The 14,795-nt window shown below is 42.1% G+C and overlaps 1 protein-coding gene across 1 annotated transcript in view; it reads left to right on the top strand.

Moving 5' to 3' along the window:
* The window catches only part of LOC122803852 (cysteine-rich protein 2-like), a 415,299-nt gene that overhangs the window by 183,044 nt on the left and 217,460 nt on the right, over positions 1 to 14,795 (top strand). The window contains exon 3 of the mRNA XM_044073534.1: positions 1,397 to 1,491. Coding sequence (XP_043929469.1) covers positions 1,397 to 1,491 — 95 coding nt within the window. The remainder of the gene's footprint in view (positions 1 to 1,396; positions 1,492 to 14,795) is intronic.

Genomic DNA, 14,795 nt, shown 5'->3' on the forward strand with positions numbered 1-14,795 from the left:
CCTTGTTTTGTGTACATCCCTATGCATCTCCTGCTTTTACAGGTCTCTGTCATGTGCTTTTTCCCTAAAGTTTTATCTTTGTTGTAGAAACATCCTTTCATTTGTAACAGACATGTTTAAATTTGATTAGACAGTGAGAGAACAATACATTTTCAACCTGATAGGACAATGAACCAGCAAGGTGTTTAATGTACAGGTAACACCTGGCAAAAAAAAAAACACAATTCAGCCACTTTAAAGCAGCATACTAATCCTGTAGTGAAGCTCGGAAAGAAGTAAAGCAAATGGGCACAACTTTTTCCTCACTAAATGGAGCTTTGCTGTTTAGCAGGTATAAAATTAAAGAAATAAAAAAAAGTAATGTGTGTAAGGGAGGGGAGACCGACAGTGCATAGTAACATTTTTTGACTGCAACAGGTAGTATATCAGCAATCATTCTCTAAACAGTTGAAAGTATGAAACTCTGAAATTTGGCTTTCTTGATTACCTTTAATCCTCGGTGATATAAACGTTCTACAAGGGCAGAGCAGAACTATGCATCAAACTTGGGAACAGTTAAGAGGATTGGGGGAGGTGGTGCAATGCCTTCCATTCTGATTTTTTTTCCCCTTTGTTCATTTAGTCACAGTGAGACATCTGAGTTGAATTGACACAGCAGACTTTCTATAACTGTGTATGTGTTTATGTGTGTAAATATTAAATACCTTACAATATTTTACATCCAAAATGTAAGTTACAACAATTTCATATGCAAGTTTGAAACATTAGGCAGAATAACTATTGTTAATCAAAAATATAAAAAAGTATGCATTAAAAATGCAAAATAATTAGATAATAAGATCTCTCGAAGTGCAATAATTATTGTGTGTGTGTGTGTTTGTGTGTGTGTGTGTGTGTGTGTGTGTGTGTGTGTGTGTGTGTGTGTGTGTGTGTGTGTGTTATTGGAGAAATAATGCTCTTCCAGGGGTGTACATGCCCTTTGTCTGTGACATAGAGCCTCACAACACCTGTGTAGGCATTTTTTTTACCCAAAAGCACACCTTGTCATGCATCATTGCTTGCTTAATAACTGTATTGTATTAATAGCTGTGTAACATTACTATTTTAATTAATGCTTATCTACAGTTCTATAACAATACTTTTTTTAAATTAATGATAATCTACATACAGTTTATAATTTTAGTGTATGTTTTATTCTTTTGCATTGCGTAGTAGTTTCTTTTTACTTTTTTAAGCTTTGTAATCTGCAATTTGAACTTTAGAAATTTATAGAATATTTTTATTTTTGCATACGGTGTTAGTAAATTTATCAGTGGGTGTTACTTTTTTAATTTGCCAACAGCTATAGAATGAGGCTAAGCATTCTGTTTTCTTTGTCTCCCTCTCTCTTGAACAGCGGAAAAAGTATCTTCCCTGGGCAAGGACTGGCACAAGTTTTGTCTGAAATGTGAACGATGCAATAAGACGCTCACTCCGGGCGGCCATGCTGAAGTAGGTGGCACGTGTTGCATTGTCTTTATTGTCGTACAAGATTCTGATTATTTTCTTCTAGACTCTTATGTCATTTTGTCACTTATTTAAACAAGTCCTTGAACATGTTCACAGAAACACATAACTCAATGCAAAAGTTAATAAATGTGTGAAAGCAGTAATGCATAAAAGTACAAATTTAATACAAATATCATTGGGTGCACAGAAGCACGCTTTGGTCTTGCATCTGATATGCAGACTTAAAATGGGCATCACTACTACATATATTAAACTGTAACCTTAAGTAAGGGAATTTGCCTTAGGAATCCGAAAAATGCTCACCACTCATGCTAATTGCCTAACACAGGATTAGGCAATTGACATGCTAATTCACACACCTGTCCGCACACATGCATGTGCATACACACACACATCCAGACTGCTGCTAACCCACCTAGTGTGACTATCAGGGCAGACGCACATTCATGCAGCTTCATTCATACCCTATTGACATGTACATGTGCACACACAAACATGCAATTACACACACTAACACTTATCCCACCCCATGTCTTCTCTGAACTTACCTGCATGTCATGTACTTCATAGAAGTTAATATGTGACTGTCGTGTTTTTATGGCAATCACTTTTTCTTCCTAGAGTAAACTTTCACTTGGCCTAGTGACGTTTCTAGGAGAGAGCACATGGTTAATTAGCATTAGCCACTTCCCCAGACTGCTGTATTAACCTGCAACTTTGGCCATGCCACAAGGGGAAAACTCAGTGGTATAGTGCTATCTAAATTGGAAAGGCTTAGCGAGTTAGGGAAATCTTCCAAACTAAAGCTTCCTCATTGTGCTAAGCCCTTCTAAATCCTAGTGCTGGTGTTTTACACTAGATTTTAATATAAAACAATTCATCTGCTGAATGACAAATGTATTCTTTGTGCTGTAAAAATATCTGGATTCAGATATGACTGATGTCCAAAAAATGCACATTTTGGGAGTTTAATATACTGTTGCATAGTGTAAAAGTTAGGAGTTTGTGAAACTGAATGCATGCTTAAGTTTGGCATCTGAAACTATTTTTCTTAAACTTTTCAGTATATTCATTTAAGGGAACTTTATAGTGAAGTGCATTATTTTATTGAGCATTTCATTTGAGACTACTTATTTTCCATTTTTGTAAGCCTTTTTATATGATAGTTATACCATTACAGTACATAGCTCATGAGGTAGGGCCACATGCGTTTTTAAAAAAGAGTCTTACATTTGTAAATAAACATTAATAACATTTCAATGAAACATTTGCCAAATTAAACAGCCTTATAACTTAGCAACAGTCAGTAAGAACTGGAGAAAGGGACAATAGCTTACCTAGCCTGGCAAGGTAAGGTAGTGAATAGGTGGGAAATGGACAACTAGTAAGTTTGTGATAGGGATGTTTAGGAGTGATGGGACATGTAGACTTTGAGATCCTGCCCAAATTTCTCTTGAGACTTGTTGGTGCATTAGCAGAACTCTAAAAGACTTCTCCAGTAGGTCTGTAATGACAAGGGGGGGGGGTCCTAGAGTATTGGGAAAGGACAGTGGTAGTACCTTTCTGCAGAAGGAGGCACAGGGAACAGCACAAGTAATTACAGACTGGTGTACTAGGTGTCACTGTTAGGTAAAATGATGGAAGCATCCCAAAGTTAAGGGCTAGAAGTAAGATAGTCCATTTGACAAGTTCCAGCTTGGATTTGGGGCAGGTATATTCTGCAGAATTAGCTGATCAGTTTTATGCCTAGATTTACAAGGAAGGTTAACCAAGACTCATGATGTTGTCTAGACTTCAAAGCCTTTGGTAAAGTCTTGCACTGCAAGCATCTTAAGAAGTTGGGGGAGGGGCAGCAGGAGATGTTATCTAGACAGTAGTTTAAGAAGTGGGTAGAAGTCAGACACCAGACCATGTTTGCAAAATGATAGCTCTTGAGGGAGGTGACAGCAAGTGTTGTCCAAAAGAAATATGATTCTGGATCCATCTCCTGCCTCGTATAGTGTATGGAAAATTAGATCCAATCAGATCCAAGCTGACCTTACTCATGAGCATAACAAAGTTCAAAATTATGTCCTTACAAAACTTGGCTACTCTTTCCTTGAGCTTGCATGGTAGCCTTGGATCTAAATAGAACCTCTACCTTCACATCCCTGTAGTTAAGGCAGACAATTTGTATGCGTCAGTGCAGGGAATTACCCATTACTAATTATTTTCCTTGCCCTTTGGCTTTGGGTACTCTGCCGCACAGTGTTTACAGAGTGCCCGACTCCAATATTTGCCTTCTGTAGGACAAAGGTCCTGTACATTTACCTTTTTAGCTGAATGACTGCCTCATTTAGGCTACATCTGTGGAAGAGATATACAAGACTCTGTAAACCACACTGAACTACTTCCAGTCTCTGGGATTGACACTAATCCTTCCAAAGTCGCATCCGTCTCCAGCAAGGAGAGGTTCAATTGTGGGAGGTTTGCTAGTTGCAAAGGACTAGAATGCATTCTCTGTGAGGGCAACATACTTTTTATAACAAACTGGCAGAAAGATTTTCAAACTGAATTGGATATCAGCCAGGGAGTTCCTCAGAATTCCAGGATAAATGGCCTCCTGAATATTAATGGTTCTCTGGCAAGACTTCACATGAATGTATTGCAGAGCTACATGAGAAACAGGATGTGCCGACTTAACCAGCCATCTCACCATTACTCTGCATCAAGAAAGAAATATCTTGGTTAAATCAACTTTCTTTAAATCTGGAGGGCCCATTCAAAATGGAAACGGGCTGTCAGACTATCAAAATGTACTCCATAGACATGACCTGGGACCTGGGGAGACCATATGGGAGAATTAAGGTGCAAGGGATCTGTGACAGGACATTCAGCTCACCAAATATAGAAAGACAGTACCACAGTGATGATGTGGTATATCCACAACAAGGTGGGACTATTCTAATCAGTTGTGCAGAGTGGCAGTGTAGACATATGAATTAGTCCAGGAGTCAGGCTTGACCCTCTGGGCACAGTAATTCTATCTTCTTTGGCAGACCAAAATCACCAAGACCACTAAAATCTGAGCCGCTGTGACTAGCACTTGCTCTAGAACCTGCTGGAAAGCACTAGGAAGCCTTAAACTGACACAAGCACTCAACTCTCCTTGTTAATAAGGAGAAATTAATCATAGGCACTAAACATCATATAATTGCAAAGTACCTTGCAAAGGTAAGGGAAAACAGCTCTTGTGCTTTACAAAAAAAGCACCTAAACAGGCAAGTCCAAGGGTAGCTTCCAGTGATTTCTCCTGTCCACCTGGTGAATCTGGCCATACTGGGGCAATGCAGCAACTGTCTCATGTACACAGACAACCCTCTCCTATCACCCAACACTACAACCTGTGAGAGATGCACTTACATAGCCAAACTGGCAGCAAAGCTCTCTCCAGCCAAGATTGTGCTAGACAGTCATGAGGAGGAGGTTAACACCTGCACCACACCTCAAGCAACACATAGCCCTTCTAAACCCACATATGTGGAAGCCCTTAACATTAACCTGCCCAAGAAACAAGGACCTCCGAAGCTGAAATGTAAAATAACACCAGTCACAACCAAAGTGACACATAGCTCACAACACCAGTGTGCTACTCAACAACAGCCCCTAAGGCAAGACAATGTACCCAACACTTTAGTCATAGGTGACTATAGTCAGGCACACTTAATGTCCCACTCACCAGGCTGAACAAGGAGAAAATTACAGTCAGCTACCTGTCGGGTGCCAGGATCCACCACATAATGCATGCACTCAAGTCACTCCACAAAAAGTACAAATATGACTCTATCATTGTCCATGTTGGAATGAATGATTTGAGATGTACCTCTCTGGACAACATGAAAAGAGACATGGAAGAGCTCTCAATTCATGTGACCCAGGCAGGTATGACCCTAGCCCTGAGTAGCATCCTGCCTTCACCCAGAATGATACCACAGTATAAGGACAAAATGACTGACTTCAACAATTGGCTAAGCTTCTGGTGTCATTCAAAGGGGGTCCAGTATCTGTCTGCCTGGGATGACATGATCAACAAACCATGATGCTTTGCCAGAGATGGTCTGCACCTGTCACCCCTGGGATTCGGGTTACTGGTTAAAGCTCTTGCCACCGCTATAGTGCCTTTTTTAGGCAAGGTTCAAAGGACAAAACCACCACCGTAACAGATACAAGCATGCAAAATCTGAAGGTAATGCTACTCAGTGCTAGAAGTCTAGATTTCAAAATGCACTCTCTTGAGGCACTCCTAAAAATGGAGAACATCGATATCTGTGCAGTAACTGAGACCTGGTTCAAGGCTCCAGAGAGCACCCCTGCAATACCTGGCTACAACTCTTACCACACGTTTCGGCCACCAAACCAAGACCGAAACGCTAAAGGTGGAGGAGTGTCCATATTCACCAAGGATATTCACACCTCCAGGCTAGTTGCCCAACACAATGCATCTGAAATTCTCTAGGTGCAACTAACACTAGGTAAGACTGCAATCCAAATTGTAGCTTGCTACAGATCCCCTACCATGCCCCAAGAGTCCCACTACACCTTTCTAAACATACTGGAAAATATTTATTAAGATACAAACAAACACCCTAATACTAGGTGATTTTAACTACCCTGCCATTAACTGGGAAAACTACTCGGTTACCAACACCTTTTCCCAACAGTTCTTGGAATTCATAAATTCCAATGCCCTGGATCAGCTAATCCATTGTCCCACCAGGGGCTCCAATATCCTAGACCTGGTCATTACCAACATGGGAGATAGATGCTCCACACCAGTGGTTACCCCCCCCCCCCATTGATCAGATCTGACCATAAGCAAATCACCCTTGGCATCCACATCCCACCTCCACCCCCAGTACAGAAACCTCCATAAAAAACTTCTCCAAAGCCAACTCCATGCTACTCAAGTCAGAAGTGACGAACTTCATGACACCCATGCTGACTGGAGCTGAAAGTTCGACTGCTGATTCCTACATTAAGGCACTGTACAAGCTCATCCACTCATGCATGAATCGTGCCATCCCAAATAGAACCAAGACACTCTCCTCCAAAAAAAAGGAAGTCAATCTGGTGGTCTCCTGCCATAAACAAACTATACAACAGAAGGAAGAAATTGTTGCAGAAAAGAGGAAAATCCCAGGATGCAAAAAAATTCCCTTACCAGCCTCAGTAAGAAGCTGAGATCCCTCTTAAAATCCTCCAAAGCTAGTTACGGAAATAAATTGCCCAATATTCCAAATACAACCACAAGGCATTCTATAGTTATGTCAAGAATCTAAATGGCAATGCTCAGATCTGCTCTAAGCTAGAACAGAATGGCATTAAATATACTGATCCCAAGGATATTGCCAATATACTGGCAGATCGATTTAGTGCAAACTTCACCCCCTAAAGAGCAAACTTCACCCCCCTCTCACCCCCTAAAGACCCCATTTCAATACCAAAAGATTGCCAAATTCCGGTAATCACGGCCACACAGGTGGAAACCACACCCTCCAAAGCTAAGAATACAGCATCCATGGGACCAGATGGCATCCCGGACTGTGTACTACCTGAACTACAAAATGAACTGGCACCTCACCTAAGTGTCATGTTTAATCATAGCCTCACCTCAGGCTTTGTGCCCACTGAGTGGTGCACAGCTACAGTTATCCCATTCCACAAGGGGGAATCCACCTTGGATCCTGGGAACTACCATCCCATCAGTTTTACAAGCCTGATCTGCAAGGGCATGGAACGCATTATCATGGAACTTAGAAACAAAGACATTGGTGACCTTCAAACACTGTACCCCACACAGTTTGGGTTTGTGAAGGGCCGATCTTGTCTCCTGAACATGATTGCTTCTTCAAATCAGTCTCCAGAGCTGTGGACGAGGATAAGATGGTCCACACAGCCTATCTGGACCTTGCCAAGGCCTTCAACACCATCCCCCACTCTGGAATCATAGATAAACTTACTAAGCTGGGCATAAATCCCTACATCACTCGATGGGTTGCCAACTGGCTTACTGACTGAACCCAGACTGTAAAAGTAGCAGACTCCAAATCCAGCTCTAGACAAGTGACAAGTGGAGTACCTCAGGGTTCAGTCCTGGGACCGCTCTTGTTTGTTTGGCATCTACTTCTCTGAAGTACAGGCCAACACTAAGGGACAAAGTTTGCAGATGACTGCAAACTGGGAGCCATTACTGAACCCCCAAATGATGTGGATATTCTACAAAAGGGCCTTACAGAAACAGATGCTTGGTGCCAGAGCCATGGGCTCAAGCTTAATGTCAAGAAATGTATAGATATCCCCTTTGGGAAAAAACATGTAACCATGAATTACCACATAGGTGGCAGTACACTAAACACCAAAAGTGTGATGAGAGACTTAGGGACACAAGTGGGCAATGGTCTCAGCTTTGATAACCACATGGCCACAACAGTCATGAAATCCTTCTATGTGGCACACCTCATCACTAAGGGCTTTTCATCCAGAAAAAAGGAGGTCATTGTCCCACTGTACTTCTCCCTTATTAGATCCATTATAGAGTACAACACCCCGTTTGGTATGTACCTCACAAGACATCTGCAACAGCTGTAAAGGCCGCAGAAATACCTCACTAAAAGAATCACAGACCTAAAGCAGATGCCCTATGCTGATTATCTAAAAAACTCCAGCTATACTCTGGCATATCATCTACTCGGAGGCGATCTCCGCTTAACATACAGCATCATGTCAAACCCTGAGCTGTTGGACATGCTCCACTTAAAGAAATCCCATTCCCTCAGAGCCACACGCTCCGGGGATCTAAACCTTGTCATCACAATGAAAAAAACATGCTGGAGGGATAGGTTCCTGACCCAGAGACTCCCCATACTCTGGAATAGACTGCCCATACATGTCAAGCAGAGCACCTCCTTGGCCCTCTTCAAAAGGAACCTTGACGATTGGATGGGAGATAGGAAATTCACCCCAGGGATCATGTAAGTAGCCCTGCTAGACAAGGGTCCAGGGAAGTAAATATTGTGGGACGAAATATCCAGGGAATTGTTATGGATAGGCTTGTATAGGCCCTAAAGCTGATAGCCTAGTACCAACCTATGAACCAGATGAGCAGAGTACAAGTGCATCCTAACAAATGGATGTTTGGCAAGGATGTGTTCTTGGACATGTTTCACAAGTGAGGTGTGCCAGGCATAGACCTTTTTGCTTCTCCAGGGAATATACAGCTGAGTAAATTTTGCACCAGAATACCAACACAAGGAGCCTTAGTGACGGATGCCTTCTCCACACCTTGGGTAAGTCTATTTTGTATGCCTTCCCTCCTATACCCTTGATCTCTGGAGTGCTGCTGAATATCAAGGAGGGGAGGCAAGAAATATTGTCCCAGGCAGCAGTGATGCTCTGTCCTTCTGAGCCAGGCATGTGAAGAACAAATCCTTTTGCCTCACCTTGTGGACATCTTGACTCAGAACAGGTGGTCAGTAAACCACCCCAACGTGTTTACGCTAACAGTGTAGATGAATTAGCACTTATCCCTAACAGGCAAATGTTCTGTTGAAGATGCACTTTAGATTTTGAATGCCAGGAAACCACACATCAGAATGTTTTCCATAGCTAACTGGAGATGGTTTGTAACAGAGGCCATACCTCATTTTCAGTTCAGGTGTCTTTAGTCCTCCTCTATCTGTCAGACCTGTACAAAGCAAGCCCTTGTTATGCTTCTCTGAAGGTGCAAGCTACTGCTATTTCTGCCTGTCTGCCTCTAAACTTCCCTCTGCATTGCATATCCTTAGTGTGATTTTGTATTTAAGACCTCCCAAGAAGGGGACTGTTCCATTGTGGGACTTAAAAGTTTTTCTAGAAGAACTCGCACCCCCCCCCCCCCAACTCCATAACATTTTCTCTTGGTAGAAGGTAGTCCTGACTTTGGATAGACAGATTTCAGAATTACAAGCTGTCATGTGCAGGAAGCCATTCTTAGTATTTCATTAAGACAAAGGTCAGCCTTGGGACTAAGGGACTAAACCAGTCTTTTAAGCCTAAGGCAGTTACAGACGTTTCTCTGAATCCAAGGGTGTTTATCTTCTTATGTTCTTTTCTTCTCCTCAGAATAAAGGGAAGATGATTTGGCATTCCTTAGATGTGCATAGACAACGATTTTCCTTGGACAGTACAAAGCAAGACAGCAAATCTTATTAAATCTTTATTGCTTTTTTATAGGCAGTGAATGAAAACCAGTCAACAAAGAGACCACATCCTAAGTGGATAACTCATTGTATTCCCTTCTGTTATACCCATTATGGTAAGTTTAGCCAGGTCTAATGAGAGCTTATTCTGCTTGGCCATCGCTGCTATCACCTTTTCTAAGTGGTGTTGCTACCCAGGTTGTCTTGAAAACTGCTACCTGTTCCTCATTATGCCTATTTGCAAAACCTTATCACTTAGCCAGCATCTCCCCCAGACCAGGACAGGCTTTTGCACAGCCATTCTACAAGGCTTTTTATCCCTGGCCACTCCAACCTGCTAGTCTGGAGAGAGACATGTTTTAGGGTCACTCTGGTAGTGACATGCCTGTCAGGGATGCATCTTCCCTGGGTGGATTACGTTCTGGCACCAGCACATAACCTGCACCTGCTAGGACAAGAAAGGTCTGAAGATGACACAGGTGGGTACTGCTTTATACAATGATATGACATCAGTATGGGAGAGAGTCTTCCAAGCCTGTCTGGGAAAGGGAGGAGAGCTCTGAAAATTGCTCCAGATGTTGAACTTTCACTAGACCTGGAATGAACTTAGCATAATGGTTATAACAGAAGGTGATACCATGAGTTATCCACGTAGATATGGTCTGTTTGTTGTCTGATTTTCCTTCACTACTTCTGACAAAGGCAGCAAAGACCTGATCAGATTTTCTGCATTGCTTTGTCCTGTCCAGGTAAAATTTCAGTTGTCTGCAATACAGCAGTGAATCTACTGAAATGGCTACAACTATTGTAAGTTCCTAACGTGTACTTTTCTGCTCTACCTACTGAATGCTGATGCAGGGATCTCAACTTCAGAGTATGCTGAAGTCCCATCCTAAGCTGCTCATTCAGTTATGTACCCTACATGGCATAATATTAAAAGCGTGGTTAATATTCACATAGTTTGTATACTTCTCTCCCTCACCTTAGTTATCTAGATACAAAATGAGTATTGTTCCATGAATATATATTTTCTGTTCTGGAACAGTTTGTCCTATATCACTGTTGCAGTATTCTTCATAGAAGGGATGTCCTGCCCAGAGCAACTTGATGCTTGGCAAGTATGAAAAAGCCTAAAAAAGAGTGTGTATGCACTGTGCGTCACATTTATGTTAGCTGCACAGAACATAGGATGTAGAAGGGACATATGGACACTACTACCTCGAACTTCTTTTGCTGCTAGTTCAAGCACCATTGTATCTCCTCTCACAGGACAAGGGATCTCTCATTCATAATAATGACTGAGAAATGAATAAAATAAAAAATGGCAATCAGGCAACCAGTGTCCAATCAATATTTATTGACAATTTTTTTTTGTCAGTAAATATTGGTTGGACTCAGTTTGCCTGCTCGCCATTTTTTATTTTATTCATCTCTCGATCATCCCACTTGTCCACTCTGCAACTGACAATGTGAGTGATAGGGTTTTGATCCCTTTCAGGCACCTCTTTTCTGGGGTTTTACAGGAGGGAAGGAAACCCCCAACCAGAAAATCTTGTATGTCCAAATGGAAATGATTTTTGGACTGGTGCCATGCTCATAACCAGGACCCTTTTTCAGTAGGAGTCCTCTGGTCCTCTATTTGTGTGAGTGTAAATGAGTTGTCTTTAAATCAGTTGGTACAACTCCCTTTGTTTTTCCCTTCTCAGTCTGCTAGTGAGAGGGTCTTGCATACCTTGCATTTACACAGACATCTGCAGTACTATTTGGATAAAACTAGGACTATTCATAAGACTAATCAGCTTTTTGTTTACTTTCATCCCAGGTCTTTTGGCTTTGCTGTTTCTAAGCAAACCATCTCCTTCTGGATATCTCTAAGGCCTTTTCATTTTATTCTTATCTTGGCAAATCTCTTTCTATTTCTTAGAGCTCATTGCACTAGGGCTGTCGCCTGTTCAGGTGCCTTCTTCAAGGGGTTGGACACCAATTCCATCCTTCAAGCTGCTATTCGGTCTTCAGTGCATACCTTTACTAAGCATTATAAGTTGGATATGGTTTCTAGGGCCAGAGCAGGTTCTGCTAAAACCATTTTATGTGGCTTGTTGAGGGCTCTTCTCAGCCTACCACCTCCCATTCTGTTTCTTGAGCCTTTTTATTCTCCTTTTTATGATGAATACTGCAACAGTGATATAGAAGGACATAGTACAATTATGTAAAAATTTTCCATAACAGTAGATGTCTGTCTCTTCACTGTTGCAGTATTCGCTCCCTCCCTCCATTCAGCCCCCTCTTGTTTGTGCTGCATTTTTTTCCTTCTGGATGTGCATGGGCTCTTTTTCCCTTTTATGCCATATGCTCTGTGCAGGGAGCATAAATGTGACTGGACGTTGCATGCAAGTACTTTTTTTAGGCTTTTTCATACTGGGCAGAGCATCCCTTCTCTTCACTGTTGCAGTAGTCTTCATAGAAGGACGTCTACCTTTATGGTAAAATTTTACATGACTGTTCTTTCCTTTTACAAACTTTCCGTCTTTTATTTTTGCCTCTGCAGCGGTGAGAGTGACTAGTGGTTTTCCTGTGCTGCTTCAATTATAAGTGTTGCCCCACAGCTTTTTTTTCGCTTTTATAACATTATAAAAAAATGGGCTTGTTTTGTTTCAGGCCACATCTATCTCTAGTTTTATTTTCTAGTGCTGTACATTGACTACATACATTACTATTACTAACTTGAAGAGAAATATCTATCTAGAATGCTTCCTTTCCTTTTCTGTCTGTTTTTAGTTTCACTCTCAGCCATGCTTCTTTTGTTCATCCTGCCTTTTGTAAACGCATATCAGTCATGGATTTTGAAAACATGCAGTCTCATTAAATTTGATAATTTGTACTTTCCCCTCTGTCTTCATTGTTTCTGTCCTCACTGTCTTTATATTCAGCTGTTTAACCTCCTTGAGTTCACATATTGCATCTGAAAACTTTAGTGAAATTATGCCCACATTTCCAAGGTAATCCAGTAGTGATCTTTCCTTTCTTAGGTTCATAGGTTCATACTAGGCTATCAGCCCTGGGGCCTATATAAGCCCAGCCAAAAAGGTACCCTGGCTTTTGCCACCCAAGAAAATTATTTTCCTGTGCCACTGTCGAGCAGAGCCACAGAGGTAATCCCCAGGGTGAATTTCCTGTTTCCCATCCAATCATCAAGATTTTTCTTGAAGAGTGCTAATGAGGAGCTATGTTTGATATAGATAGGTAGTTTATTCCAGAGTATGGGAAGGCTCTGGGACATGCATCTATCCCTCCGGCATGTTCTGTTTATTGTGGTGACAAGGTTTAGGTGCCTAGAGCATGTAGCTCGGAGGGATTCGGATTTCTTTAAGTGGAGCATGTCCAACAGCTCTGGTTTGACATAGCTTTGTATGTTAGGCAGAAATCACCTCTTGGGTAGGCGATATGCAATGGAGTAAAGCTGGAGTTTTTTGAGACGGTCTGCGTAGGGCATCTGTTTTAGGCTGGTAATCCTCTTTGTGAGGTATTTCTGCGGCCTTTCCAGTTGTTGTAGATGTCTTGTAAGGTACATACCAAAAGGGGCGTTGTACTCTATAATGGGTCTAGTGATGAGTAGAGAGGAACAATGACCTCTTTTTTTCTGGATGAGAAACCTTTTGTGATGAGGTGTGCCACGTAGAAGGATTTCCTGACTACTGTGGCAATGTGATTATCAAAGGAGAGACTACTGTCCACCTGTGTCCCAAGGTCTCTTATCAGACTTTCAGTGTTAAGCATACTACCGCCTATGTTGTAGTTCATGGGTAAAGAGTTTTTACCAAAGGGGATGACAGTGCACTGTTTGGCATTGAGCTTGAGGCCATGTCTTTGACACCAGGCATCTGTCTCAGTGAGGCCCTTTTGTAGGATGTCCACATCGTTAGGAGTTTCGATTATGGCTCCTAGTTTGCAGTCATCTGCGAACTTCATTAGCCAAAGACCTTCTGTGTTAGCCTGTACTTCAGAGAAGTAGATACCAAACAGGAGAGGATCCAGGACTGAATCCTGTGGTACTCCACTTGTCACTAGTCTGAAGTCTGATTTGGGTTCTGTCAGTGAGCCAGTTGGCAACCCATCTTGTGACATAGGGATTTATACCTAGTTTAGTCAGTTTATCTATAATTCCAGAGTGGGGGATGGTGTCAAAAGCTTTGGCAAGATCTAGATAGGCTGTGTGAACCATCTTATCCTTGTCTACGGCTTTGGTGACTGCTTCAAAGAAGTCTATCCGGTTTAGGAAACATGATCTGCCTTTTACAAACCCGAACTGGGTGGGATCCAGAGTTTGGAGATTACCAATGTCTTTGTAAGTTCCATGATGATACATTCCATGGCCTTGCAGACCAGGCTCGTCAGGCTAAAGGGGCGGTAGTTCCCAAGGTCCGTGGTGGCTCCCCCCTTGTGGAGTGGGATAGCCACTGCTGTGTGCCATTCAGCAGGCACAAAGCCTGAGGTGAGGCTATGATTGAACATGGTGCTTAGGTGAGGTGCCAGTTCATTCTGTAGTTCATGTAGAACGCAGTCTGGGATGTTGTCTAGTCCCATGGATGCTGTGTTCTTGGCTTTGGAGAGTGTGGTTTTTACCTGTGCAGCCATGATTACAGGAACTTTGCATTCTTCTGGTATAGAGATGGGCTCTTTAGGGGGTGAGAGGGGAGTAAGGTTAGCACTGAATCTGCTAGGATGTTGGCAATATCAGTTGAGTCTGTATATTTAGTGCCATTGTGCTGTAACTCGGAGCAGATCTGAGTGTTGTTATTGAGATTCGTGACATAGCCTTAGAATGCTTTGTGGTTGTCTTTTAGAATCAGTGGTGATTTTGTTTTTGTAACTAGGTTTGGAGGATTTTATCAGGGATCGCAGCTTCTTACTGAGGCTGACCAGGGAGCTCCTCCACTCGTGGGATTTTACTCTCTTTTGAAAGAGTTTCTTCCTTCTGTTGTACAGTTTGTTTATGTCAGGGGACCACCAGATTGGCTTCCTTTTTTTGGCAGATAGCGTCTTGGTTCTGTTTGGGATAGCACGATTCAT

This window comes from Protopterus annectens, chromosome 6.part0 (assembly GCF_019279795.1).
Source record: "Protopterus annectens isolate FY-2018-M chromosome 6.part0, PAN1.0, whole genome shotgun sequence".
Taxonomy (NCBI): domain Eukaryota; kingdom Metazoa; phylum Chordata; order Ceratodontiformes; family Protopteridae; genus Protopterus; species Protopterus annectens.